Source organism: Phocoena sinus, chromosome 3 (assembly GCF_008692025.1).
Source record: "Phocoena sinus isolate mPhoSin1 chromosome 3, mPhoSin1.pri, whole genome shotgun sequence".
In the NCBI taxonomy this organism is placed as follows: Eukaryota; Metazoa; Chordata; class Mammalia; order Artiodactyla; family Phocoenidae; genus Phocoena; species Phocoena sinus.
In genome coordinates this window covers 5,969,808-5,997,722 of record NC_045765.1, presented here as the reverse complement: position 1 = coordinate 5,997,722, position 27,915 = coordinate 5,969,808, and the positions used below count along the sequence as shown (strand labels likewise).

General features: G+C 58.3%; 1 protein-coding gene across 1 annotated transcript in view; it reads right to left on the bottom strand.

The window, feature by feature from the left end:
* Window positions 1-26,774, bottom strand: part of EVI5L (ecotropic viral integration site 5 like) — a 30,418-nt gene extending 3,644 nt beyond the window's left edge. The window contains exons 1-13 of the mRNA XM_032625514.1: window positions 26,613-26,774; window positions 14,618-14,801; window positions 13,072-13,261; window positions 12,441-12,665; window positions 12,281-12,355; window positions 11,601-11,726; window positions 10,282-10,425; window positions 10,061-10,150; window positions 8,813-8,910; window positions 8,669-8,729; window positions 5,396-5,449; window positions 3,353-3,493; window positions 384-512 (exon numbers count right to left, since the gene is read on the bottom strand). Coding sequence (XP_032481405.1) covers window positions 384-512; window positions 3,353-3,493; window positions 5,396-5,449; window positions 8,669-8,729; window positions 8,813-8,910; window positions 10,061-10,150; window positions 10,282-10,425; window positions 11,601-11,726; window positions 12,281-12,355; window positions 12,441-12,665; window positions 13,072-13,261; window positions 14,618-14,754 — 1,470 coding nt within the window. The 5' untranslated portion in view covers window positions 14,755-14,801; window positions 26,613-26,774. The remainder of the gene's footprint in view (window positions 1-383; window positions 513-3,352; window positions 3,494-5,395; window positions 5,450-8,668; window positions 8,730-8,812; window positions 8,911-10,060; window positions 10,151-10,281; window positions 10,426-11,600; window positions 11,727-12,280; window positions 12,356-12,440; window positions 12,666-13,071; window positions 13,262-14,617; window positions 14,802-26,612) is intronic.
* Window positions 26,775-27,915: the final 1,141 nt, after the last annotated feature.

Below are 27,915 nucleotides of genomic sequence, written 5' to 3'. Positions count from 1 at the left end.
CCACCGCACTGGTGGCCTGGTGCCTGGCACATGAGGGCGGGCGCACCCCTTGTGGAGTCGTGTTGCTTTTTGTATGCTCGTGTGTGTGTGTGTGTGTGTGTGTGTGTGTTTGTGTGTGTGCACGCACGTATGTACCTCCAGGGCTTGAGAGGGTCTGAGGGTGAGGGGCCCAACTTCCCATCTGCCCTGACCCTGGTGTGGAGACCAAGGAGAAGGAGGCAGGGGCCAAGGGAGGTGCCCTGAGCTCCTTGGGGGCTGCTGGGGCAGGGGGCTCTGACTCCAGGGCCTGTCCCACTGGTCCCCCTGGCCGCCCCTTCTCCTTGGCTAGGGCCTCTTGTCATCTCCCCTTCCCCAGGGTTCCCCCAGCACCTGCCCAGTCGCACCTTCTCCATGTCTAGAACCTTGTCCTGCATCTCCCGCAGGGCCCCCAGGGTCTCGGTCTCCCGCAGCCGTGACTGTTCCAGCTCCGTCTCCAGGTGGGCCACAAAGTCCTCGGTGAGGCGCGGGTTATCCTGGGGGCGGGCAGAGGGCTGCATTGGGCCCCAGGCTGTGGCCAGAGGGGGCCAGCCTTCCTGGGCTGTGGGCCCAGGCCCGACCCCACCCCGTCCACCTCCAGGGCCGGGCTGTGGGTAGAGAGGTGGGTGAGGAGAAACTCCGGATCTGCCGGAGGGGCCGGATGCCATGGGGGCCCTGATGCTCTGTGTCTAGGGGTCCTGGGAACAGAGGGGACTTTCCATGGCCTCAGGATGCCATGGAAAGGGACACCAGTGACTGGTTCCCAGGATCACTGGGATGAGGACGGAGGGTGAGTTCTCCGGGGACCCCTTCCTGCTGTGTGGCCCGTGGCCTAACCACAGGGTGAGGGTGGCATGGGGCAGATGGGGAAAGAGTTTGCTGAGACTCCTTTCTTGGTCAGTGCCCAGGGGCTTCTCAAAGGTACCCTAGGAATCCCAGGGGTGATGGGTGGGCCCAATAAAGAAGACCTGGCCGTGGGACTTCCCTGGCGGTCCTGTGGTTAAGACTCCGTACTTCCACTGCAGGGGGCACAGGTTCGATCCCTGGTCGGGGAAATAGGATCCCGCATACCGCGTGGCATGGCCAAAACAAAACAAACCTGGCCAGTGGGGGAGGGCAGCCCCTGGGGTCAGAGCGGGGCCTGCATCTTGCTGCCCGGGGAGCCTGGCAGGGCAGCTGCCACCCTCTTCCCCCACCTGTCTAGCTGCCCAGGTCTGCTCGCTGCCCTTGACCACTGGGGGTCTCTGAGGCCCATGGGTACCAGTGGCTCTCCCTTGGCTCAGGTGGGCTCCGGGCCCCATGCCAACCTCTTGCCAGGCTGCACCTCCTCCAGGAGCCTCTGGAGACGGTGCTCAGGGGCTGCACTGGCACCTCCCGCACTCCCTCCCTCTGCCTGCAGCAGCCTCCCTGCCTCACCCAGCTCTGATCAGGCCCTAAAGGCCAGAGCTCAGAGGTGGCAGGTGAATGCCTCTCTGACTGGCCTGAGAGGGGGCATCATGCCATGGGTGGGGTTAGCCCAGCCTCAGTTTCCCCACTGGCCTGGCTGCTTCAGAGCCAGGTGGGGCTACAGCACTCGAAGTCGCGGGGCGGGAGGTGGATGCAGGTGAGCAACAACAGTGAAGTTCCACCCCCCTGTACCCGGGAGCGAAGAATCAGCTTGCACCCCTCAGGCCAGGTCTCCAGGCCTGGGTGAGGGGGCCCTCCTCAGCGAATGACCCTTCCGTCTCCACCCACTGTTTCTTGAGCACCCTGTGGTTTCTCCAAATCAGGGACCCTCCCCCCAACACCCCTGCCCCCAGCTCACTGCCAGGCCCTGCTGGGTTCAGCCCTGGATCGCAGGGAGCCTACAGCATCCTTCCCTGCCCCTCTGGGACCTGTGCTGGGGCACGCATGCTGAGTTTGCAGGCTGCAGCTGCTGGTGGGTTGCCACATGAGGCAGGCAGCCTGCTGGGTACGGCTGGAGGAAAGTTCTGAAAGCCCTCTCTGGGAGAAGCGGACTCTCTGCAGTGCTCCAGCCCATGGGTCCTCCCACTACCCATCCGAAGTTCATGACCCCACAACAGACTTGGGCTGCCCCATCACCCCCATCTCACCGGCTCAGACTGGTGGGCACAGGCCAGACCCTCTTCCGAGGGCAAAGTGCTGGGCGCTGGAAGGAGTTACCTTCTCCCTTGTCCCAGCTCCTGCCCTGCATGGCTGGCCCCGCCGGGGAAGCCCTGAAACTGAGTCCCCCTAAAGCTGAGTTCCCCCGCCAAGCTTAGGATTAACCTCTCCATCCAAAACTTTACTGCCTTTCTGTGCCACCCCTCCCCCCATCAGGATTGGCAAGTTTCAAAGAAAAGGGGGGATTGAAACCGAGCAGGACCCTGTGGGGCCTTCCCAGGTACAAAAACCCTTTGGTGTCCCCATTGCTTGTTTGTAGAAAAAGGCTTTAGTCTCCTAGGCCTTCCCTGAGTTTCAGAACGCAGCAAGCAGTTAATGAGGACAGCAGGTCACAGGACGCCTAGGTCCTCCTGAAGGGACACAGATATAACCATCTGACACGGATCTCTGAGCTGTTCTGCAGGAACTGGGACCCCCAGCCAGGTGGAGGATGGTGACTACATGCTGAACACAAGCACGCACACCCCCGCCTGGTTGGAACCAGAAGGCTGATGACGGAGATTCCTGAAACGTCACCCGGTTACCTCCCCACCAACCAGCCAGAAGGAGGTCCATGAGCTGGTCCTGCATCCTAAGACCCTCTCCCCTAACACCGTCTTTACAAACCTCTGCCTAAAAGCCATTGGGGACTTTATGGGTTCTTTTGAGCATGAGCTGCCTGTTCTCCTTGTTTGCAATAGATGCTTTACTTTCCTTCGCCACAACCCAGTGTCGGTAGATTGGCTTTGCTACATGTCAGGTGAGGACCCGGGTTTAGTTCGATAACAGCCCAACAGCCCTTCAGACCCCTGGGGAGACACCAGGGCTCCCCCAAGGAATCACAGCCCCATCGGTGGAAGGAGGGGTCCCAGCAGGGACAGCTGGTTCCCAGGGGCTCTTGTGCTGAGGCTGGGGCCCGGGGAGGGTGACTGCCTTGCTCCCAGTGTGGAAGGCCAGACACCCTACTGGGGGGTGGGAAACGGAAAACACGGGATACCCCTGGGTGTGGGGCTGTTCGCTGCTGAGGATGGGGAAGGATCTGCACTCTGCTGTGGGTCCCCTGCCCCCCAGCAAGGAACAGGCGGGCCAGGGACTGAGGCAGGGCTGATCTGGAGCCACGTGCTCAAGAGCCCTGCAGGCAGCTGGGCATGGGGCGCAGCCCGGCCCTGGTGGCCCCGCCCACCCAGCCTGCTACCTGCTGCTCCTGCAATTGCCGGATGGTGCTCTGCGCCTTCTGCAGGTCCTGGGCCGCTGAGCTGCACTGCTGCCGCACCACCGCCAGCTCCCGCTTGATGACATAATTCTCCTCAGCCTCCTGCGCTCGTGTCACCTGCCCCTGAGCACAGCGAGGACAGGGGGCCGTGACCCTCTGCTCACACCCCAGGCGAAGCCCAGAGAGGGTGGAGGTGGGGCGGAAGGAAGAGGGGTGAGGCCTCCCACACTCAAAGCCTGGGATGGGGTGCCCCACGGGGCCTGGGGATGGGGGGACCGGCAGGAACAGGACACTCTGGGAGGAACCTGGAGGAACACAGCCGCCCGGGGCCCAGGCTCTGGCTCTGAGCCTCTGTCCCAGGTGAGGAGAAAGAAGTCCTTATCCAGGGCACATGGCACAGCAGAGGCTGGGCTCTGCTGGTGACGTTGAGGATGTGGGGGTAGCCAAGGGCCCAGAGGCTGGCTCCTTAGGCCAGGTCGGGGGGTGGGATACAGCTCTCGCGGGGCCTTCTCCAGTCCTGGAGCCCGGGACTTCCACCTGCCCAAGACCCCCCCAGCCTCATCCCTTCAGCCCGCCCAGTTTAGGCCCCCCGTTCCAGGCTCAGAGCCACTAGGTAGTGGGCAGAAGCTTCCAGATAAAGCCATTCGAGATGAGGCAGCAGCAGCAGCAGGTGAGTGAAAGAAGATGGCAGGCCTTGCAGGTGGGAGCAGAGAAGAGCGTGAGGGGCCGGAAGGTGTGTGTGTGTGTGTGTGTGTGTGTGTGTATTGGGGAGGCTCAGCCGTGCACACACCAGGGCCTGTTGCTGATGCAACCTCAGGGTCCCCGAGCCCTCCTGGGTCCCCACCTGTGTCCCTTGGAGGGAGGAAACCTGTGCATGTGCGTGTGGGTACACTCACAGATGCGCCCCCACGCACCACGCGTTCACACGCACGCCCCCTCCCCCAGAGGGAAGCCTCTGTCTCCCGGGAGAAGCGGTCCCCAGTCACCCCCATGCGCAGCTCCAGGCCTGCCCCCCTCATCCCCCGGGGCATGGCAGCGGCCAGGGAAGAGGTGGTGTGGTGGTCATGTGCGGGGGACCAGGAAGAAGTGGGAGCGGGAGACGAAAAGCTACAGTACCTGGATTAGCCTATCAGCCAGAGCAGCGCTCTCCTACCCGGTGGAGGGGTTCCGAGCGACAGGGGGAAGAGGCAGAGCAGAAGGCGCGGGGACAGGAGAGAGGGAGAGACAGACAAGAACCACTTGTCACTAACGCAGTGGACTGTCTCTAGAAGCAGGGAGAGAGGAGTGAGACCAGAGAACCAGAGAACCAGCAGGAGAGGACCCAGAGGAAGACCAAAGCCAGAGCCAGCTCCGTCCTGGAGAGGGGTCTGCGTGTGAGTGGGGAGGGCGGTGCCACTCACGGGGGCCGCCAGGCGGGGGCCTCACTCGTGAGTGAGGAGGTGCCATCCGGGGAGGGGGTCAGGGGAGGGAAGCACTGGACCTGGTGGGTGCATTTTAATTTGGAGGCAAAGCAAGAATCAAGGCTTTGGGGCAAGGGCAACAAATTCCACCTACTCCGTGTGGTCAGTGGAGGGTCAAGCAAAACTGAGTGGGGAGCTGGAAGTAGAGGATCCCCGTCTCTACTCCCATCTTTAAAAACAGGTTGGGGGCCAGGGTCAAGGCTATGGCAGCCCCTCCACAGTGCAAGGCCGCCCCCTTCTCCCCCACCCTGCCTCCTTTCTTTTGTCCGAGCAGCCCGCACCCAGGCAGCCCGGGAGGGCACCGGGCACAAATGGATTTCCGTGTTTGCAGTTAGCAGGGTTATAACTCAATCCCTCCTCAAGCAAAGTTTCGCCACAGTCCCAAATTTATACAGCGGCCCAAATCTCAGTGAGGCTTGTGGTGGGGTCTCTGGGATTTACGCCACAGGCTTCGGGGGGGTGGGGCGCGGCGCCTGGGGCAGGAGGCTGGCTGGCCCTCTGGCTGCTGGGTCCTGCTCGGGGCTGGGAGGGTTCGGTGCCACAGGCTGGTGGCCACACCCCTCACCTTCTCCAGGGTCTCAATCCGCTGCTTAAGAAGCCGGTTCTCTGTCCGAAGCCTCTATGCGGGGAGAGGGGAGAGCACGTCAGAGCCCGCCGCCTGCTTCTGTACACACAGACGGCTGTCCCTGCAGGGCTAGGCCACCTCCCGGCAGGACAGCACCAGTGTCTCTTGCTCTGGGTCACTGATTCCAGAAACCAGTCAAGGCCAATTCCCGTTTGGAATGGGCCACCAGGTGTTTTTTTAAAAACAAACTCTGGTTCAGTAAAAATAATGTGATCACTTTGGTGGCTACACACGGTGTGTGCAGGGGGTGGGGGGTGTTGGGGCGGGTGGTCCCTCCTCCGGAGTCTGTTTCTACCCCATGCTTGAGCCTGTCAAGGGCCAATGTGACGCCTTCCACAGGGCAAAGGCCTCTGTGTTTTGGGGGAAGCCGCTCGCAGACAGGCCCCACCCCCTCACTGCTTCACTTGGAGCGCCAGGGTTGAATTCTCAGAGGACAAACTCAGAGTCTGGGTCCAGGGGAAGAGGTCTTGCTGAACACATGCTTCTTTCAGTTTGACAACTACATTTCCGCAACCCACTGAGAGCCAGCTGTACCCAAGAGTGGTCAGTTTCCCCCGGCTGGGGTTCTGGAGATGGTCTCCTTGCTTCCACCTTCCATCCTGTGCTGGTAGTCTTGGTTACATATTTGTGGTTTTAGGTTCCCTCACAGCCTTTTGGGAAGCAGGGGAGGTTCACATCTGCCTTGCACCTAGTTTCTAACTACGTACCCCTTAAGCAGTGGGTACAGAAATAGTTTTGATCGGCGGATTAGTGAGGGCCCTGCTTCCCTGTGGATCACACAGAACACTGCCTGGTTCCTACCGGGGAGAAACAGGCGATGGAAACACCCAGAGCACTCCCAGGAAGCAACTGTGGTCAGAGAGGATTGCAGACTTGATTGATGGGCAGGCACTGACTCATGTCATGGGAGGGGAAACTGAGTCAGAGGCAGGCAGTGTCTTGCCCGAGCCTCCCGGCTCGCTGGGGTCAGAGCTGTTGCCGGCACAGGTCTCTGTTGCTCATAGGGATCCAGAGCCAGAGTCCTGACCCCTGACCCCTGGAATGTCTGCCCCCTTTCTGGCTTCAATGCATTGATGCCACAAGCTCAGCCATCCCTGGAAGAGTTGGATGTGCCGAGCAACAACTCACCTCTCTCCTCTTCCTCTCAAGGGAAAACCAGACAGGGAGTGAACAAGGACTATGGGGGCCTATGTACTAATCACACTATTAAATTTTTTTTTCTTTTTTTTGCCATGCGGCATGCAGGATCTTAGTTCCTCAACCAGGGATTGAACCTATGGCCCCTGCAGTGGGGGTGCAGAGTCTTAACCACTGGACTGCCGGGGAAGTCCCTTTTTTTCTGTATTTTTGATGTTTTGACATCCTGTGGCCTTGCTAATCCTGGAGGCACTGCCCCTCCCAGGGCTAGCTAATTCCTAGGGAGAGTAGACAACCTGCCTGCTAGCTTGCCTTCCACAGGCAAACCAGCCAATCCAGAGCCCATGCCTCCACCCACCTCCCTTATCTAACTCTCGCACAGCAAGCTAGTATTTCCCCTGCTCTCAATTATTCCAGGACAGCTAGGGACCACCCCTATAGCCCAGAGCCTGGAAATTATTCAAACTAGCCAATCCTGAACTCTCTTGAGCTTGCCTACCCTGCCTCGCCCATCCCTTCCTGTGGAAACCACAGTAAGGGCTCTGGCCCATGCTTTTCTCCTTCTGCCTCCTGACCCACCCTGGTGCTTCCTCATGTGGCCCTGCGTGCAGAGGTGTGCCCCCTCCTGTGAGTAATAAACTCTTCTTTTGAAGGCAGTTGCCTCTGTGTCTCTCACCTCACCGTACCTGATTAAAACAAATCCCAGGTACATTTTTAAACAGGCGAAAGGTGAAAGGGCACAGGGCAGGGTCAGGGGAGAAGGCATCTGCCCCGCCCTTGGGGCACGCAGTCTCCTCTAGAGATAATATTCCAGGCTGGGAATGTGGTTTAAGGATCCGCTGTGTCCGTCCCTACTGCTGAGCCATCACGGTCACCATACGGCAGCAGGCCCTTGTCTGTGCATGAGCAAAACACACATACACGTTTGGACTGGTGCATCAGTAAAGCTGCCATTCCTGAGAAAGGGAGATGCTTAAAATTTCAGGACACAAGACTATTTCCCAAAAACTTACAAACAGGGCCAGGACAATGATGCCCTCTTTCGCCACTCAGGTATGGGTGGCAGGTGACCTGGATTCTAATCTAGGTTCTGTCTCTGCCTTTCTAGAGGAGGTAGGGATGACGATGATGGTGGTGGTTAATAATAATAATTATTTGAACAGGAGAGCGTCATCCCTATTTTGCAGAAGGGGACACTTAGGCTCAGAGAGCTGAATTCACCTTCCTGGCAGGTCACACAGCTGCTCTGTAGGAGAGCTGGGATTTGAACTCTGGTCTGTGGAACTCCAGTCCCAGCCACTGTGGGACTCTGCCCCTGAAGAGGACAGAGCCAGGCTGTGCTGGTGTTTGTGTTTGTGTCTGTCCCCCACCTCCACTGGACTGGGGGCCCTCAGTCCTGCTGTGACTCTGACACACAGTGCTCACTAAACGCCTCTTGAGGGAATAACCAAAATCACGTCTGGAGGGATGACAGCAGAGGGAAGGAGATGGAGGGACGTCTGGGTTCAGAGGCTCTGCACACCCAGAAAACCCTCTACGATATTGTGATTTACAAGGAATATATACTTGGTCTTTGTCCCTGGTCCTGGCACAGGCTCCTAAAACCCTGGGAATTTCCTAAGTGAGGAGAGGAATAAAGGTGTCTTTGTTATGTTAATGAGATGACTTTTGGAAAGCCCCACCCCCACCCACCCTAAGGATGGTGCTGCTTGCCAGGGGACCCAGTCTTGTGATGAGAGGGTTGGACCTTTCAGTCCCAGCCTGAGACCACCGGGAGGGGAAAGGGCTGGAGGTTGAATCTCAGTGGCCCTGTTCACCACCGTGTCCCCAGTGCTGGTGGGGCGGGGGGGGGGGGGGGGGGGGGTGGGCCTTGCTCCCATGCCGGCCTGGTGGTGAGTGAAAGGACAGGCAGGCCGAGGGACCACCTCTCAGAGCCTAAGGACCCCCTGCTGTGTGGCCCGCGCTGGGTGGGCTGCGCTCTAGCGGCCGTCGAGGGGGCTCCCAAGGGCATATCCACCACACCACCAACATCCCCCCCTTTCCCGCCAACACTGCCCAGGCCAACCGGGGACTCACTTTGATCTCAATCTGCTCCTCCATCTCTTTGCTCTTCATGGCTGCGTACTCCTTCTCCAGCCTGCAGAGGGGAGGGCCAACGTGCTCACTGTCCCACCCTCGGGGACCCCGCTTCTGCCAGCACCCTGACATCCCGGTACTGACCTCTTCATCTTCTTGGGGTTGTACTTGACCTGGTAAGCCTTGAGGATCAGCTTGTCCGGGCAGCTGTCGAACTGATGGGGGATTACCCTCTGGAAGTACTGTGGGGACACAGGTGGTCACGGACACACGGGCCCTGACCACCTGGGGCCACCCGAGCCCCTGCGGCACCCTGCTCCCCTGGAGGAGGGCCTGGGTACACCAGGAGGGACGGCCAGAGCCGGTCGGCCTGGGCCCTCGCCATCACCTGGCCTGTTGTGTGGGTTGAGTGAGCGAGTGTGAGCAGCAGGAATCATGAGAAGGAGTTGCCTGCAGCCAGGACCTCTGTGTGCAGGGAAAGTGGCTTCGGGAGCTCCTGAGGGCAAAGGCCAGGTGTGGGTGTGGGTGGGGTCCGAGCACAGAGGACCTTCACGGAGGAAGGGGGAGACATGCCGCTGCCTCAGGGGCAGTGAGAGGAGACGGAAGAGGCTGAAGGATCGGGGTGGTGTGGAGGAAGCCAGAGGGAGGACCCCTCAGTGGTCTGCCTGCTCGCCTGGGGCCCCAGGAACCTCTGCAAAGAGTTAAGTGCAAGCTGCCGGGTGGACACAGCTTGCTGCAGTTCGGGGCCAGGCTGGCTCCCGCGCCCTAGCCCAGCTGGCCCCTCTGGCAGCTGCGGACAATGGATGCCCGTGTTCGTGGACACAACTGTGGCCTTTGTGCATTCTTCCCTGAAGCACCAGCTGGAGGACGCTGGGAGGGGGCGGGGGCCTGCATGATGCGGCATGGCGGTGAGATGCAGGCCGGCCTCTTCTCAGCAGGCAGGGCAGCTGGGGTAGGCTGTGGTGAGGCAGGACGAGAGTCTGCCCCAGACCCCTCACTCCCTCCTGTGCCCTCGCCCGGCCTGGTTGCTGGGGCCAAAACCACACCCAAGGCCTCCTGGTTTGGCCAGTATTACTATTTGCCATGTTAGGCTCTGGGGACACAGAGCTGGGGGCAGGTGAAGCGGGGGGACTCCCAGGGCTCGGCCTGGGCCTTCCTCTCTCCCTGCTGCCAGGCTGCTGGCCCTGGGATGTGTCTGGCAGAGCCTGGGGCTCCTCAGGCACCCCCCCAACCCCGGTCCTCCATGGAGACCTGGGGGTGGGGTGCAGAGGTGATGGGAAAGGATCAGGGTGCTCAGGAAGTCCAGGGCCTCCCCATCTCTCAGAAGGGCTCCACCTGCCCAGGTGCCCCTGCTTGGGGGCAAGCCTGCCCGCCCTGGCCCTCCTGGCCCACCTGGGACATCCCTTCCATGTCCAGCTGCATCAGCTCCATCTGGTTCACCTGCAGCAGGGCAAGGCCCACCCGGAACACGATCTCCAGGCCCTGCGAAGGAGGCGGGGGTAGTGCATCTCTGGTCATGCTCTCCTGGGAGCCCTCCGACCCCTCCCTGAGCCCTGCAATCGTTTCCACTCCATCCAGAGTGACCAGGAGAGGAAGGGGCATGTGGTCCTCACCTCGTACATGAAGATGTCAAAGACACGCGTGGCGACGGGCAGTGGGAAGGTGGTCAGGAAGAGCGTGAGGAACCAGGAGGAGGCATACATGGACGTGTGGAAGCTCTGGGAGCGGAAGTGGGTGTTCAGGTCCGGGAGCTGCTCCTGGGGTCAGGGGAGGAGGCCAGGCGCCATGAGGAGGGTGTTGGGCACAGCTGTCGGCACCACAGGCTCCCTCCACCGGGAAGTGCTAGGCCTCAGTGCCTGCACCTCCAGGGAGCCTTCCTTGACCTGCCCTGGGCAGCACCCCGCACTGTCTCTGGGTGGGGCGGCAGTACCCCAGAGCTCTGAGTAGCACTAGGTGGGGACATGGACAGGGATGGCAGGAGGCCCAGCTGCCCGTGGGACGCTCACCACCGCCTCCCATAATGCTCTGTGCTTCGCGCCCAGCAATGCTCAAGGGATGCCTGTCTGACTGGTCTGAACTTCAGACTGCTGGAAAGTGACAGAAACTGGGGGAACTGAAGCTGGAGAAGGCGGTAGGACCCCCTGGAGGTCCTTCACTGGGAGAACACACCCTCGGGCTGTCCCCCGGCCTGCCCTGGGCTTCCTGACTCAGAAGCTCTCTGGTGGCGGCCAGCTCCTTCACCACGGGAGCTCTCAGCTCCCCAGCCTGGGGTGGGATTGCTCCTTCTCTGGTGGCCCTGGAACACCTGCTTGCTGGCACTACTGGTCCCCTCGACAGACAGCACCTCTCCATCCTCTGGGCCTGAGGAAGGGGGCTTTCACTACTGGGTGCGTCCTGCCCACTGTGGCAGAGCAGGCATGTGTGTGTGTGTGTGTGTGTGTGTGTGTGTGTGTGTGTGTGTGTGTGTGTGTACACACGTATACCGGCTCTCTCTGCCAGCCAGGAGTGGGCCCTGTGGGGCTGCTATTTATAAACAGAGGCGGCTGCGGTTCTCCAGTAATCAGCAAAGGCAGGCAGACAACACCTTCCCTCCTTCTGCCACACCAGGGAGCAGACAGGAGGGCGCCGTGGGTGTGTCTGAGCCAGGCTGACCCCTCCACCCTGGCCGTAATGGCTCTGGGAGCTCCAAGCTCTGAGGAGCCCCCACTGGAAAGGGCTGGCCCCTGCCTGGTCCCTCAAAGCATCCTTCAGGGCAGTGCTTTACGGCCCCTTGGGGAGTAGAGCCCCTCTCTGCGCTGGAACGTGTGGATGTGATTTCTCAGGCGTGGAATTTTCAGTCAAAGAGACTCGCCGGGATGGCCGACGTTAGCACCCGTAGGTGTGGGCTGGTGGAGAGGAGGGGGCAGGCGGGACCGCCCCTGGGCCCACTCACCTGTAGCATGTACTCGAACTGGTAGATGCAGAGCCCCAGCTCTGCCATGCTGGGCTTGAAGAGCTCCCGCAGGCGGTACTCCTGCATCAGCCGCACGAACACACAGAAGGCCTCTTCCTCGGGCATCTGGGGGTGGGCGGGCAGGGGGCTGTGAGTGGGGGTGGGGGGGCGGGGGTGCCCACTGCTCTTCTTATGGCTTTGCTTATCTCTGCTCCATTTACTTTTACTGAATGTGGACAGTGCTGGGCTGCCCGGACCCACACAGCAAACCTCTCTGGTAAATATCATCACCCTGTTTCAATGACAGGAAGCTTCCTGAGGCTGAAGTCACCTGCCCAAGGCCTCCTGGCAGGAAACAGTGGAGCTGGGACTTGAACCCCAGGTCTGGCCACCTCCAGAGCCCACGGTAGAGGCATCTCTGGTCCATTCCCAGCCATCTCCATTCTCCCCCTCCTAAGCCTGCTGGATTCTCTGGAGGAAACCCCGAGCCCCATAAACATCATACTGGCTGACCTAAGCCTGAATGTCCCACCCAACCCTGGGGGGTGACTGTCAGAGGTCACAGGTGGACACAGAGGGAGGTTCTGACCTAGGAGGACACCGGATGGAGGGAACACTCTCCTTTTGTCTACCTCCTGGGGGCAGACAGAGCCGGGATGGGCCGGGCCCAGGCCACCTACCTGCATGAGGAGCAGGCCCACGATGAAGGCACTGCCCTGGCAGTAGCCCACCTCCCGGTCCACCAGGGAGTAGGCCTGCGAGGGAACACATGCGAGTCAGGGCAGGGTCCTGCCAGGCCTGATGACCGCAGCGGTTCTCCGTGGGGCCAGGGGGCCTCACCTTCATGACGTTGAAGAGCACTTCCTGGCCCAGGCTGTCCTGGCCCTTGAAGAACTCATGCTCCGGGTAGGTGCGGGCAATGTCCCTGCGGATCAGCTTCTCGCAAGGTGAGGACATCTTGAGCAGCTCCGAGTACTGGTTCTTGACTGGCATGTCCGTGGCGCTGCACAGGAGCTGCCACACGATGGCCCGGAAATGGTGTGGGATGCCCTTGCGGATCAGCTCCTGGCGACAGGGTCAGAGTGGGGGTGGGGGGGTCGGGGGGTGGGATCAGGAGGCCGGGCTGTACCCCATCCCAGCGCAGCCTCCCCATGGCCACCTAGCCTGGCCTTTGAGATCGGGTCCACCCACACCTCACCCAGGGCCCAGAGCTCGGCCGAGCCACTGCACGGCACGCGGCGTCCATGAGGCTGAATGCGCCGCCCCAGCCCATCACGGAACTCACGGGTGGGAAGCAGGAGGGTGCCTGGGGTGCCAGCCTCTCCCTGATCTCCACACCCATCCCCCTGGCCCTGGCAAGGCACCCCGAAAGTGCCCACACACCTCTAGTCCTGCCCTTTGGTCGTGCTGGGGCCCCTGGCAGACGTTGCCCGTCCCCCGGCCGCCCGCCCAGCCCTGCCGCCTGGGCCACCTTGAGTAGCTTCTCCTTCCTGCGCCGCCACTCCTCCCACTCATTGGCGATCCGGCCCCACAGGATCCATGTGTCCTCCTCCAGGTGGCTCAGGTTGGAGGAGGCTGAGGAGCTGGACACCAGCGAGGAGCCGCTGTTCCGCCGGGAGCCATTCATGGAGCGCATGGACTTGGAGTCGGCTTCCAGGAGCCTGAGTGTGGCGGGGGGGTGGGGGTGGGGGGGGGGGGAGGCTGCAGGAGCTTCCCACCCTGGCCCCTGGGTCCCAAAGAGCCTGGCCCCTCCTCCCTGGGGTCCCAGAGGATACCAGGGATTGGGTCTAAGTTGTTTTTCCTGAGCGGCACTTGCTGAGTGACTTTCGCCAGTGCCCTAACCTCTCTGAGCCCTGGTACTGATGGAGAGGCTGCCATTCATGTGTCCCATTCTGTGCCCGGCCCTGGGCTGAGAAGCATGGGGAGTAGCTCATTTAGTCTCGTACCAACCCTGTGGGGCAGGTTTTGTAAAGATTTGTTTACAGACGAGGTACAGAGAGGGTGTGATGCTGGCTGGGGGCACCCAACTAGCAAGGGGTTGCATGAACTACCTATTTCTGAGGCTTTGACATCTGGGGCCATCCTGATGCAGGAGGGACTGCCCCTCCCAGGCCTAGCAGATTGCTAGAGATAATTAAGGACTTGCCTGCTAGTGCACTTTTCATATGCAAACCAACCAACCCAGAACCCACAAACCACCCACCTCTGTTAGGCTCTTGCACTCAGGGCCACTATCCCTCTGCCCTAATCACCCCAGGGCCAGGTACTAGACAAATAGGCCCAGCCCCTATGCCCCCAGCTTGCTGAAGGTATTCAGACTAGCCAGTCCTAAGCCTGATTACATTGCCTCACCATTCCTTCTGGCAGAAACCACAATAAAGGCTCTTGCCCACATTTTTCTCATTCCCTCTGCCTCCTGACTGACCCTGGTGCTTCGCCTGCCGGGCGGCCCTGCATGGTGTGTTGTGCCCCTCCTCTTGGAATCTGTGCATAACAAACTGGGTTTGTGTTTTTGGCCATGCCGCACGCCATGTGGGATCTTAGCTCTCTGACCAGGGATCGAACCCGTGCCCCCTGCAGTGGAAGCATGGAGTCTTAACCACTGGACCACCAGGGAATTCCCCAAACTGTCTTTTTAATGGCAGTCATCTCCTGATCTGCTGGCCTTGCCATACTGGCCTAATAATAAAACCTACACTTTAAAACAGGGGGTGGGCCAGAGGAGAAGTGGGAAGGGTCAACTCCAGAGTCAGAGGATTTACTCTTCCCTTCAACAAAGGCTAGAGAAGTGAAGGCCAGGTCCACTGGGCCCCCTGATACTGTGGCTTCCTCATCTGAATGGGAGAACTGTCTGGTGGGAGGTGGTGACGGCAAACATCCTTGTCAAGCCTCTGTTGGAGCTGTCACTTGGCCCAGGGCCAGGTCTAGCTCTGAGTGTGAGGTGGCACCAGCAACTTCTGTTTGGGGCCCAGGCTATACCCCTGGGGCCTCTCCCTTTCCCTCAGGTCCCAACTCACCTGTTCTGCTCTTCGAGTTTGGCCAGTAGCTCTAGCTCATCGGGGCTGAGGTTCTCGGAGTCAGAGGTGGGGGAGCAGGTGGGGGCCGACAGGGCCTCCTGGGACGAGGAGTCGGGGCTCAGAGTGGGGCTCGCCATGGTGGGCAGGCTCTTCAACTGTGAGCAGGGCCAGGTCACAGCTCTGTCTGGGGACCAGAAACATGTGTGGTCAGCTTTGGGCAGGGTGCCCACCCTGTCCTGCCGGCTCTGGACCAGTGAGGCTGCTGGTCACCCAGAGACATTTCCTCACCCCAGGCTTCCCACCTCTGGTCTGTCCACTTGGTCACTCCTCATCCCCACGCACCCCAGTCTAGCTGACGGCCTGGCCGGCTCCTTCTGCCCCGGGGGCTGGCTACTGGGATCCCTGCCTTTGTAGTCCAGCGCCTGGATGGAATCAGGAGGGCAACAGCCAGCGCCTGAGCTGTCCTGCTGTCCCTGCGCTTGAACACCAAGTCTCAACTGACACCCTTGAGTCTTCAGCAGGGCCAGGGGCCAAGGCTCCCCGTCACACTCAGGGTCCCTGCTGCGACCTTGGGGGTGCTGATGCCCCTGCTTTGGTGGCTGTTCCTGACAGCTTTGGTCCCTGTCCCCAGCTGTGGCCTGTCCTGGGAGCCCTGCCTCAGCATCTGACCTTCCCTGTCTCATCAACCAAAGTGGGTTGCTGGCACAGCCAGAAGCAATTATTCTCTACTGTTAATTGTCTGGTGCTGCCAATGGCCAGAAGAGTCAACTCCCCTTGGGCTGGGAAGCCAGGGACATGTCAAAGTGCTAGGAATCTGTGCTCTGATGGCGTCAGAGCGAGAGCTACAGGCTCTGATCAGTATCCTGCTCTTGGCTTGTCATGTGCCGGGTGGGTGCCGGCCCATCTCTCCTACTCCTCCTGGGGATGGTCCAGCCCCACCCTCCTGGGAGCCTCAGGGACGCTGGCTCCAGCTCAGCACTGTGCCGAAAGCAAAGGCTCTGGTCTCAAATGGAACAGCGTCTGAAGTGTGGCTCTCCTTGGACCTCACCTGACCTGGCTCTGACAGCTCAGCCACAGAGGCGCCCTTGCCCAGTTCCTGGAGAGGGGGCATCTGGTCTCCAGGCAGCAGGAGGACAGTCACAGGACAAAAGCAGCCCATCTTGCACCTGCTTGGCACCCTCAGGTCACTGAGCACCTTCCCACAGCCCAAGCTCAGCCCCCAACCAGCACCTGAGGGTCCACAGGTCAGCTGGACTTGATCCTGGCCATGCACTTGATTCTAGTCTCCTTCCCTTGTGCTCCCCTGTCAAGGGGCAGAGGGGACCATTTTTCTTTCACCTCGTCGGGGGCTCATAACCCTCCCACCCCAGGACTCTGTGGCCCCCCAAGGCTACTGGTTCTGCTTCTGGCCCCTGAGGGCCCCCCGAATGTCGGGCACTGAGGGCTCTAGCTTTTGGTGAGTGGTACAAACTCTAGACGATGGCTCCCATCAGAAGCAGAAGACCTCTTCCTCCTGTTGCCCAGCTGGCCAGGGACAACCTGCCCCAAAGACCAAGCCACGGTGCGCCACCAAGCCAGGAGTTAATCATTCCTGAGAGAGGGACAGTGGGGCCCACTCCGGGGCGTCCCGCAAAGTCTGTGGCTGGCCTGGGGCGGAGACGGGCCATGGACAAGGAGTGCTGACTTGGAAGGATCTCTCTGGGCTGGGAGGGGCTGGGAAGGCTGCGTAGGTTTCCCAACTTCAGAGCTGGGAGAGGGGAGTAGGTGGTGGAGGAGAGGATTGGAGCCCCATAAGCACAGCTGGATTTGGCGAGTAGTGGGGGCCTCAGAGACAAAGACCACACGTGGCCAGGGCTGGGGCTGGGGTCCACTGTCTCTGTGCTGAGCCCAGGGGACCCCAGCCTCAGAAGCACATTGCCTTCCCCCGCCAACCCCAACCCTGGCCTGCAAAGAGCCCAAGAGAATGGTTCAGCTCTGGGTTTCCGATTAAAAGAAACTACTAGGGCAATCCACTAGCAGAGTTTGCTCAGATACTTATCACAAATTAATGTGTATTTCATACAAGAAATAAAATGTATTCAATACCCAGGGCTTAAATTTGCAGTCTGAGAGGCAGAACCTTCTGGTCCCTCAGGAACTTTCTCTTGACTCATCCCCATACTCTCTAAATGCTGCGCAGCCCCAGAAGCCATCCTCCTGATACACGCACAGAGACACATACTCCTTCACACTCACACTTACCCACAACCTCACACCCCACACATTCAGATACATCCACACAGACACACTTACCCACAACCTTACACCCCACACACTCAGATACATCCACACACTCACACTTACCCACAACCTTACACCCCACACACTCAGATACATTCACACTCACACACTCACACTTACCCACAACCTTACACCCCACACATTCAGATACATCCACACACTCACACTTACCCACAACCTCACACCCCACACACTCAGATACATTCACACTCACACTTACCCACAACCTCACACCCCACACACTCAGATACATTCACACACTCACACTTACCCACAACCTTACACCCCACACACTCAGATACATCCACACACTCACACTTACCCACAACCTTACACCCCACACACTCAGATACATTCACACTCACACTTACCCACAACCTCACACCCCACACACTCAGATACATTCACACTCACACTTACCCACAACCTCACACCCCACACATTCAGATACATCCACACAGACACACTTACCCACAACCTTACACCCCACACACTCAGATACATCCACACACTCACACTTACCCACAACCTTACACCCCACACACTCAGATACATTCACACTCACACACTCACACTTACCCACAACCTTACACCCCACACATTCAGATACATCCACACACTCACACTTACCCACAACCTCACACCCCACACACTCAGATACATTCACACTCACACCCACAACCTCACACCCCACACACTCAGATACATTCACACTCACAAACCACCTCACACACAGTCTTGCGTGCACATGCACACACGCTCTGACATACACTCACACACAGTCGCAGACCTATGCGCTCAGATACACAATCACACACTATCTCACACCCACACACCCCTTTGACCATACGTGCACATGTACACACACACACACACGCTTCCTGCACTGACCAGGTCTCGCCACGCCTGGAACCGAGTACATATGGATGGACATGGGCTCACTACCCTCCTAGCTCTGTGAGCAGCCCTGTCCCTTCTCCAGAGCGCCCGGACTCTTACTGCCTCAGTCCCTCCTTCCCTGGCGCTTAGTGGGGGTCATCTGAGAGCCGGGTACTGTTCTAAGGACAGGGATGTGGAGTGGAATGAGGCGAATGAGCCCCCATCTCCCCAGGGCATGCGGCCGCCCCACCCTTGCTGGATGGGCACAGAGACGCAGAGACAAGCCAGGTCCTCTCGAGTGCTGAGGGGCCACTGGCCTCTGAGATCCACACACAGGCCCTCCAGGTCTGGGGTCCCAGCCTCTCAACGGCCCCATTTCAATGCCCTTTGTTTCTGCTTCACTGCAGCCACCCGAAGGGGGTTCCTGGCTCCTGCGGAGTGCGCAGTGGGCCACCTAATGCCGTCCCTGCTGGCACCACCGCCCGCCACGCCCTTATAAGGTGGCCCATGGCTTAGGAAGCTGAGTCAAGCCAGAGGGGTGGGAGAAGACCGCCGGTGAGCTGGGAGTGGGGTCGGGGGGCAGAAAGGTCCAGATGCTGAGGACCCTCCACCTCCCTTTTCCTCTCCCTCGCAGGGGCGTTTGGACACTGCCAGTCATCCTTCCTCCTTCTTGAAGTACTCTCCCATCTAGTTTCCAAGAGGCCAGGGTCCTGAGGCTCCTCCTGCCTTGGCCCAGCCTGGCACCCCTTCCTCCACAGGCCCTGCTTTGGTCCTTATCCCTTCATGCCCTCGGTGAGTTCACTTTCAGGACTTAAATGACCAGATACATGTCGGTGACTGTGACACCCTCGTCCGCAGCTTTTCCTTTCTCCTGAGCACCAGCCAAGATTGCCAACTGGCTCCAGAATGGCTCAATCAGATCCACCACTGGGGTAGGAATCACCACTGTCTGGGTCCCTGCTACTTCTGCGACCTGCACTGAGCCTGGTACAGCCTGAGAGTCGAGAACTATTGGAGGAATAGAACCTGCCTGCCCACCCACCGGTATTTCCTTAGTGCCAGTCAGGTCCTGGGCACCATGATGAGGGCTGAATACTGCTGGGCAAAGACAGAAGCAGCCCCTGCACGCCCAGAGCATACAGGGGTGGGGGGCGGGCAGAGACCAAGAGATGATCACCTGTGCTTTCTATTACAGATTGAGAGAAACGCATGGAATAAAAGATGAGGTAGAGTGGAAAACAGTCTGGCAGTTCCTCAAAAAGGTAGACAAAGAGTTGCCAATATGACCCAGCAATTCCTCTTCTAGGTTATCTACCTGAGAGAATGGAAAATGTACATTCACAGGAAAACCTGTACACAATTCTTTTTTTAATTCTTTTCCTGGCCGGGCCGCACAGCACGTGGGATCTTAGTTCCTCAACCAGGGATCGAACCAGCGCGCCCTGCATTGGAAGCATGGAGTCTTAACCACTGGACCTGCAGGGAAGTCCCACCTGTACATGATGGTTCCCAGCAGCACGATTCACAATAGCCAGAAAGTGGAAGCAACCCAGACGTCGATGGATGAATGGATAAATGAAATGTGGTCCATCCAGACAATGGAATGGTATTCAACCATCAAAAAGAAGGAAACTGATTTTTTTCGGTGAACTCTTTCCTGGCAAACCACCCTGCCCCCGACCACCTCCAGGGTTCTGGCTCACTTCTCTCCCCTCTCCCCAAAAATACCTACCCCTATACCCCAGCCCAAGGCACATTCTATGGCAATTCCCACCATACACACCTGCCTGCCCTACTGGGTCATGAACCTTCTGGGGGCAAAGGCCTATCTTCTTAATTTTCTACTCCAAGCCCCTAATGCAGCATCTGGCCAATAGTAGGTACTCAATCAACGTCTGCTGGATGAAGGAAGAGAAAAACCCCTGTGCTGCTCAGCCAGGTGATCAAGGTCAACACCATCAGTGATAAGTCATGTTGAGAGCATGTGCACTTGATACGCTGACATGAGAAGGGCACTTCATCTCTGGACCTTTCTCCCCAAGACTATGAGAAAAACATGTGACCAGTCCAGATTAGGAGACACTTTAGAAAATCCCTGACTAGTCCTCCTCAAAACTGTCAAAGTCATCAAAAACAAGGAAAGCCTAAGAAAACTGTCCCAGATAAGAGGAGCCTCAGGAGACTTGACAAAATGTCCTACGGGATCCAGGAAGGGGTCCTGGGAAAGAAAAAGGAAATTAGGGAAAAACTAAGGAGATCTGCATAAAATATGGACTTTAGTTAATAATAATGTATCAATATTAGTCCATTAATTATAACAAGCTTACCAGATGATGTTACTAATATGGGGAAACTGGCTGTGAGTCTGTGAGTGTGGGGTCTGTGGGAATGCTTTGTACTATCTTCTCAATTTTTCTTTTTTTTTTAAGAAATGATGAGAGATTACATCTATTTATTTATTTATTTTTGGCTGCATTGGGTCTTCATTGCTGCGCGTGGGCTTTCTTTAGTTGTGGCGAGCAGGGGCTACCCTTCATGGCGGTGTGCAGGCTTCTCATTGCGGTGGCTTTTCTTGCTGCAGAGACCAGGTTCTTGGCACGCAGGCTCAGTAGTTGTGGCTCGCAGGCTCTAGAATGCAGGCTCAGTAGTTGTGGAGCATAGGCTTAGTTGCTCTGTGGCATGTGGGATCTTCCTGGACCAAGGCTTGAACCCGTGTCCCCTAAATTGGCAGGCAGATTCTTAACCACTGCGCCACCAGGGAAGTCCTGATCTTCTCAATTTTTCTGTAAAGCTAAAACTGTTTTGAAAACTAAAGTCTATTTTTAAAATTAAAAAAAAAAAAGATTCTGTACCAGGGTAGACAGAAAAGTAAAGGACAGTTTTATAACATGTGAGAGGTGCCCTAGCGAGTAGAGTTGCTCACTGGGTCTCCTGACGAGGCCGTAGAGGAAGAAAGGTTTGCATTTGGATTTCTTTTCTCTTTCTTTTTTTCTTTAAGTACTGACCAAAGTATTTTAAAAAATCATTTCATTTTATTTTCACTGAGTGGCTTGCGGGATCTTAGTTCCCCGACCAGCGACTGAACCCGCGCCCACAGCAGTGAAAGTACAGAGTCCTAACCACTGGACCATCAGGGAATTCCCTGCACTTGGATTTCTGACTCCAGAGCCTTTGCCCCAAGTTGATCAGCTGAGCTGTCACTCTGCATTCAATAACTTTAGAAACAACCTATGTAAAACACCGAATGCAGTGAGCGCTCAGTAAATGACTTACTCTTTTTCAACAGGGAGAGTGAGTGAGTGTGTGTGTGCCATCTTTCAGAGGCAGGCAGAAGACCCCAAGACTCCTTTAATTTTGCTTTCCTACCTATCCCGCCTCCATACCCCACCCCCTACCAGCCCAGCTTCTGATCCTCTACCTCTAATGATTATGGGGACCCAGAGTCATTTCTAAATCTGAAGCCTTGAAAGATGCCACGTGACCCCATCTGCCCAGACAGATTATCAGCTGGGCCACTCAGACCACCCCGACTCCTGGGGAGACGGCCTGACGTCTCCGGGTCTTTTCCTTGGCCATGGGGTGGGCATTTGATGGGCGAGCTGCCCCTCAGGTAACAAGAACGGCTGCTGGAATTCTGCAGTCACTGCCGGCCCTCCTCTTGTCCCCAGTTCTAGCCGCTCCTCCGTGCCACTCGTGATGTTTCCACATCCATGTACCTTCCTCCATGGCTGTATGTGTAGATAAATGATCCCAGATCTCTTCGCCTCCCGGGAGGACTTCAGGGCCAGCAGCCTGGGTTCAAATCCCTCCTCACCTACTTCTCTATCTTTCTGATCTGGGTACAATGTGCTTTGTCTCAGTTTCCTCATCTGAAAACAGGGCTGATGATAGTACCGACCTCACAGGTTTTGTTGGAAGGAGTAGATGAGCTAAAACCTGTCAAGTACTTAGTTCGGGAGCTGGCCCATGATATTTATTTCCCCCTGGGTGGAAAGTTCCATGAGGGCAGGGGCTGGCTAGCCCACTAGTGGATCCCCAGAGTCTAGTGTACCATTAGGCATCTGATATTTGTGGACTGAATAAACAAACTTCCCCTCCTCAGCAGGCCCACCCCTTATGTGGCGGCCCTGTTTAAATATTAAACGCAATAAAACTAAAATCATTGTTATTGGTAGTAACAGCAGCAGCAGCAAGTACCTTCAGGCTAAAATCAGCTGTGGAAGGACCTGTGGAATCCCTTCTGACCTAGGACCTGTGGAATCCCTTCTGATCTAAAAAAAACAAGTTTACTACCTTGCCATGTCAGCAGCTACTTTCTGCCACCATCACAGGTTCCTTCCTGGCAAATCCCTGATTTCTCTATATTTCAGTATCCCTGAGAATGACAAAGGAAACAATTTAAAGCCCTCATAAGCCTTCCAGGGACAGGTGGATAAGAGACATGGCATCTTGTAAAGGATCTCGGCTCTTCAAAGCCAAGATGGTATCTTTCCTGCTGCAAAGGCTGGCTGGGCTAGGGCCCAGGGCGAGGTGGGTTGGCCCTGCCTTTGGGGGCTCTCCAAGCAGATGGATCTGACCTCTTTCTACAGAAGAGATCCAGGCCCTCTTTCAGAAGTGGGTGAGTAGGGAGGGCTGTCAGCTCCTAAAATCAACCAAGTGTCTACTGAGCATCTGCTACGTGCCCTGTTCTCGCCTAGGACTCAACCATGAACAGACAGAGACGTGCCCTGCCCTCGCGAGACTCTTGGGCTGGGAGATAGCCCTCAATGAAACAATCTCACAGGGACTTCCCTGGCGGTCCAGTGGTTAAGACTCCATGCTTCCAATGCAGGGGGCACGGGTTCCATCCTCGGTTGGGGAACTAAGATCCCACAGGCCGCGTGGCGTGGCCAAAAGATAAAAAACAACAACAACAACAAAGAACAATCTCACAAACACATCACGGTGCGCTGAGAAATGAAAGAAAAGTGCCAGTGGGGCTCTTGAAATTTCCCTGGAAGGGATCAATCTCTTCCCCAGCCCAGGTGAGTTGTTAGTTCTCCTAAGTAACCTCCCTCTTGCCCTCTGTTTGGCTTCTAGAACATGTGTGCAGCAGACATCCCTGGGCGGGGAGGGGTGGGGTGGGGTGGTTTGCTGCCTTTCCAAGTTCAATTCCAAATACTGGTCCCTTTTTTTTTTTTTTGCGGTACGCGGGCCTCTCACTGTCGTGGCCTCTCCCGTTGCGGAGCACAGGCTCCAGACGCGCGGGCTCAGCGGCCATGGCTCACAGGCCCAGCCGCTCCGCGGCATGTGGGATCCTCCTGGACCGGGGCACGAACCCGTGTCCCCTGCATCGGCAGGCGGACTCTCAACCACTGCGCCACCAGGGAAGCCCTCAAATACTGGTCCCTTTGACCAGGGAGTGTCCCATGGTGTGTGCCCCTTGGATGGCATTTGGGACACGAAGGCCTATAGGATGAAACCCACCAAACAAGGCACGCTTCCCTGCATGCACCATGCTTGCTCCTGCCGCCTGGGCCTCTTCCAAGCACTCAGGCTGCCTGGAACACCCCTCCATGCCGTGCCTGCCCAGAGAGCTCCTCTCCCAACTCGTATATCACCTCTGCTCCACCTTCCCTGATGCCCCGGGATGCACCGGGCCCTTATCTCTGCTCCACAGCATGCTGTCCGTTAATCTGTCTCCTGCTTCCACACAGGATGGGATGGTACGGGCACGGGCTGGAATACTGGTTCCTCCGGGTGGCTTGGGGGGATTAAATGAGATAGTATACCAATGGGGCTTGATACAGGGCCTGGTGCGCAGCACGGCCTGATCAGTGTGCGTTCCTGGTTTCAGCTCTTGCCTGCTGACGTGGAGAGGATCTTTAGATGCAGGGCAGGAGCCACCCCTGACGTTCCTTCACACCCCAGCCCCTGACTCGATTCCCAGTACGTGGTGGAGGCCTCATCCGGAACAACCAGCACCCATATTCTGTAAGAGGAAACTAGAGCACAATCCTCCATTCCCCCTGCACCCATCAAAAGCACATGCACAAAGACCCGGCCTCAGCCCCCCAGTCTAGGGTAAAGGGCACTGATGTCTTTCACCAGCCCTTCCCGGGAACCTTCCCGTGTTTTCCTAAGGAGTCCACAGTCTATCCTGGGGAGGCTTCTGAGCCCACTGCATCTGCACAAAGTTCCCCCTGGGGAGGCCGTGGAGTTTGTTTCCTGTGTGCCTCGTGACCTTCAGAAGTCTCCTCGTTCAGTCCTCCCTTCAGCACGTGGGCAGAACAAACCTCTCCCCGCCCAGCGTCAGAGGTCTACGTGGGGTGTGGGCACTGCCAGCAAGCAGGCACCCGACTGCCCTCTGCCCCCCGGGAGGTCCCTGTGGGGCCACAAATCCCACAACCAACTGTCTCTTAGCCCTGATGTAGACTGGCTCAGCCATGGAAAGACACCCATTATCCACTGAGGCATCAGCTAATTCCAACCAGGGGCCCAGGATGCCCAGTGACTCTGCCAACACCCACAGGTGGGCGACTGGCCTCCTGGACCCCACTGACCCCTTCCACCTGGTGCCCAGGGGACATTCAGGGCCACATCCTAACCCCTCTGGCTCCCCTGCAGTACAAAGTTCTGGTTTCGGGATTTCTCTCCCCATTTTCTAGATGGGTAAGTCAAGGCCCCAAGCCTAGATGCGCTTTTCCCCAGAGCCATCCAGAATCCGCTGGTAAATATCCACAAGGAAGCCTGGGCTTGCTCCTCTGGGGCTTTCCAGGCGTGCTTATGTCAGACAGGCAGCGCCGGCCTGATCTGGATTCCCCTCAGGCAGGACCTGGGGCTCCTTCGTAGTCCCTGCGGTCCTGGCTGCGCTGTCTCGCCAGTTCTGTGATCTGCCCTCCTCTTTGACTTGCCTCATCCCAACCTGCAGTCAAACCAAACCACCTGCAGTCGACCACAGAAGCCCAAGGGAACACACAGGCTGGACCCGAGGATGTGGGCTGTAGGGCAGGAAGAGCCAGTACACCTGGAAAGACACGATGACATGGGTCCCCCAGATCCATCCCAGCCTGGCTGAGGGAAAAAAAACCAAGCCGACTCCTCACTCGTGTTCCACCCGAGCCTCTTCAGCACATTTTTCCTTTCTGAAAATATTCCTTAACAAAGAGCTGTCTGCTTCTGGCAGGCCCAAACCCAGCCTCACTGGGTCTCAAATGCCAGGATCGAAGGAAGCTGTTTCATTTTGGCATGACATGCCGGTCGTGGGTGAAAGAGTTCTCGGGGCTGTCAGGGGCTGCTCCTGCCATTTGAGGCCAGTGGGCGTGGTGGGGTCAGGATGCTGGTCCTACCAGTCTGGTCAGGCTTCAGGACCGGGGCCAGGAGCAGGTGGTACCCCTACCCCTCTGCCAGGGGTGGCAGAAATCAGTGGGCAGCCAGTGGTTCTTTTGGGGAGACTGATGTAGGCGAGAGAGGGAGCATTCTTCCCTTTGAAGAAGGGTAAAGCGAGGGAGATGAATAAAGGGGAAGAGGCCTGGGGCAGGTGTCCACAGGGGTGCTGGGAGATTCTGGGTCACCCCGCCACCTCCAGGGCCCCAATAGGGGCACGGGCGCAGGGAGGCTGGTGTGGATGGGAAGGCTGGCTGCCTGGGGCCGGGCAGGTAGCTCATGTCTCTGAGTCTCTGCCTGAGCTGGGAGCTGTGGGGGCCTCCAGGAGGACCTGGGCAAGTGAATTCCAAGGAGGGGTGCCAAAGTGCTGAGGAGCCCTGTGTGTGTGTGTGTGTGTGTGTGTGTGTGTGTGTGTGCGCGCGCTTGTTGACGGGGGCAGGTCCCAACTGCCTGGCCCTGTGTTGGAGGTCTTAAGTTTTTCTGCGTGTGTTGGGGATCCAAGTGTCTGTCCGTGCGTGTGTGTGAAGGGCTCCTGAATGTGTGTGAGGGGCCCAGGGTGTCATTCAGTTGTTGGGGGTTCATGGGTTTTGCTCTGTTGCCTCCCAGATGTGTGTGTGTGTGTGTTTGTGCGTGTGAGTGGGGCCCTCACAGAGGTGGGTGTCCCTTAGGTGAGGAATGGAGTTCAGAACATCTGTTGGGAGGTCCTGAGCATGAGATGAGGGTGGATCTTCAGGAAGTAGGGATCAAGATGGGTCAGGATCAGGGTGTGGGTGCGACGATGACCCTGAGGAGTGGCTTTCAGGGGTGCCCTTGGGCACGGGGCTGCTGGGGGTGGGAGATGGCCCAGCAGGCTGAGGTGAGGCCTGCGGGCAGGAGTCCGGATTTATAGAGGCTGGGGAGGGGTCCTGTGCTGTCAGAAGGGAGGGGTATGGCTCTAAGATGGGTATTCTTGGGGGCGGGGGCAGGTCTGGGCCCAGAGATAGGATGTGAAGTGAGGGGAGGGATGGTGTGGCAAGGGGTCTACAGATGAAAGGGGTCTTGAGGGATCGGGACAGAGAGAGGGCGGAGGTCCTGGGCTTGCGGGGGCGCTCGTAGGGGCTGGGTCTGCGGGGTGGGGACTGGGGGAGCCCTGAAGGGTCCGGGAAGGGGTCCTGAGGGTCAGTAAAGAGGGTGAGCGGGGGTCACGGGCCTGAGGGGCCCTCCCGGGGAGGGGGCGGCGTGGGGGAGGAGGGCGCCCGGAGGAGTCGTGGGAGGGGCCCTGAGGGGTCGGGAAGCGTCGGAACGAGGATGGGCAGGGGCCAGGGCCCGAGGCTGACGGCCAGGGTCCGTGCTGGGAGTGCCGAGGACTCCCGGCGCGGGTTCCGGGGCGAGGGGGCCCGAGTCCCAGTCTTGCCCGGCCCCCGTGGGCCGCAGCGCGGAGTCGTGGGCCTGAGAAGGCGCCCGGGAGGCCCGGCCCGCACCGCCTACCTACCTGCGAAGAGCGCGCCGCCATAGCCATGCCGAGCCTCGCCGTCCCGGGCCGCGCCGCCGTCCCGGGCCCCGCCGCGTCGCTCGCCCCGCAGCCCGGCCCGGCCCCCTCAGCCGCCCCCCGGGACCGCGGCCGCCGCCGGCTCTGTCGCTGCCATTTCACCCGCTGACAAGAGCCGCTGCCCCGCCCCCGAGGCCCAGTCAGCCAATTCACCGCCCCCAGGCGCTATGGCTCCGCCCACTGACCAGGAGTGACGGGGTGTCTGGCCAATCCATGGTCACTCCGTAAGGAGGGCGAGGGCCCTGGCTACGGCCAGAAGGTTGCCGCCTTTAAGGAGAGAAGCGAATTGAAATTAGGGAAGCAGTGAAGGACGGGGTGTTTTGCCTATCGGAATGTGGAATCCTGTTGATCAACACTTGGAAGGACCAATAGAAAGGAGAGAGGGGTGTGTCTCTGAGGGAAGGCTGCGTCCCTGAGGAACCCCAGACAGAGGCAGGCCAGCGTTTGGCTCTAAGCCCCGCCCAGAGCCGGGCTTTTTGCCCAATAACGAGACTTCCTGGGACGGCCATTATTAACTGCCCCTCAAACCTCGGCCATGGTAACTCTTGGGCCTCTATAAAGAAGATTGACACCTAGAGAGCCAATGACACTGAAGGAGGGCGGTGAAGTGACGCTCTCTGGCCAACGAGATCATGTGAGGTTAGCCTCCCGGGCGGTGGGGCTTGAGGCCTGGTGGTGTGAATGAAGTACGGGAGGGGCTGAGAAGGGCGTGGCCTAGATCAGTGATGGGGCGGGGGCAGATCAGGTAGAGGCTAATGGGTTGGGTCTGAGAAGGGGCGTTGCCAGAAATCCCTTGGGCTGAGGGACCACATCTTCTCTGAGCCCGGCTCTGTGCTGAGGGCGGGGCTTTGGGTGGTCGGGGTGTCACACCGGAGACTCAGGCCTGTCGCATTCTCTAGTCTAGGCCGGGTTAGGTATCTTGTCTGAGGCTGACAGTGTCTTATGTTCCCCCAACAAACTCAGAGCACGCTGTTATCACTGCTTACATGGCCCTCCCATCCCCCACCCCTCCTAGATAGATGGGGGCGGGGGAAGGCGGGGCCTAGGTCAGGGGGTCCCTGGTATTGCTGAGCAGGGGCCCAGCACATGGGAACTGCTTATAAATGTTTGATGAGTGAATGAATGGCGGGCCCAAGATTATTAACAGGGAAGGGAAGGGTGGGGGGATCGCTCAGGCTGGGGAGGGAGATGTAGAGGCAGTTATGGATAGGGGGCAAGACTTAGAGAAAAGGACAAGTTTCCGCCC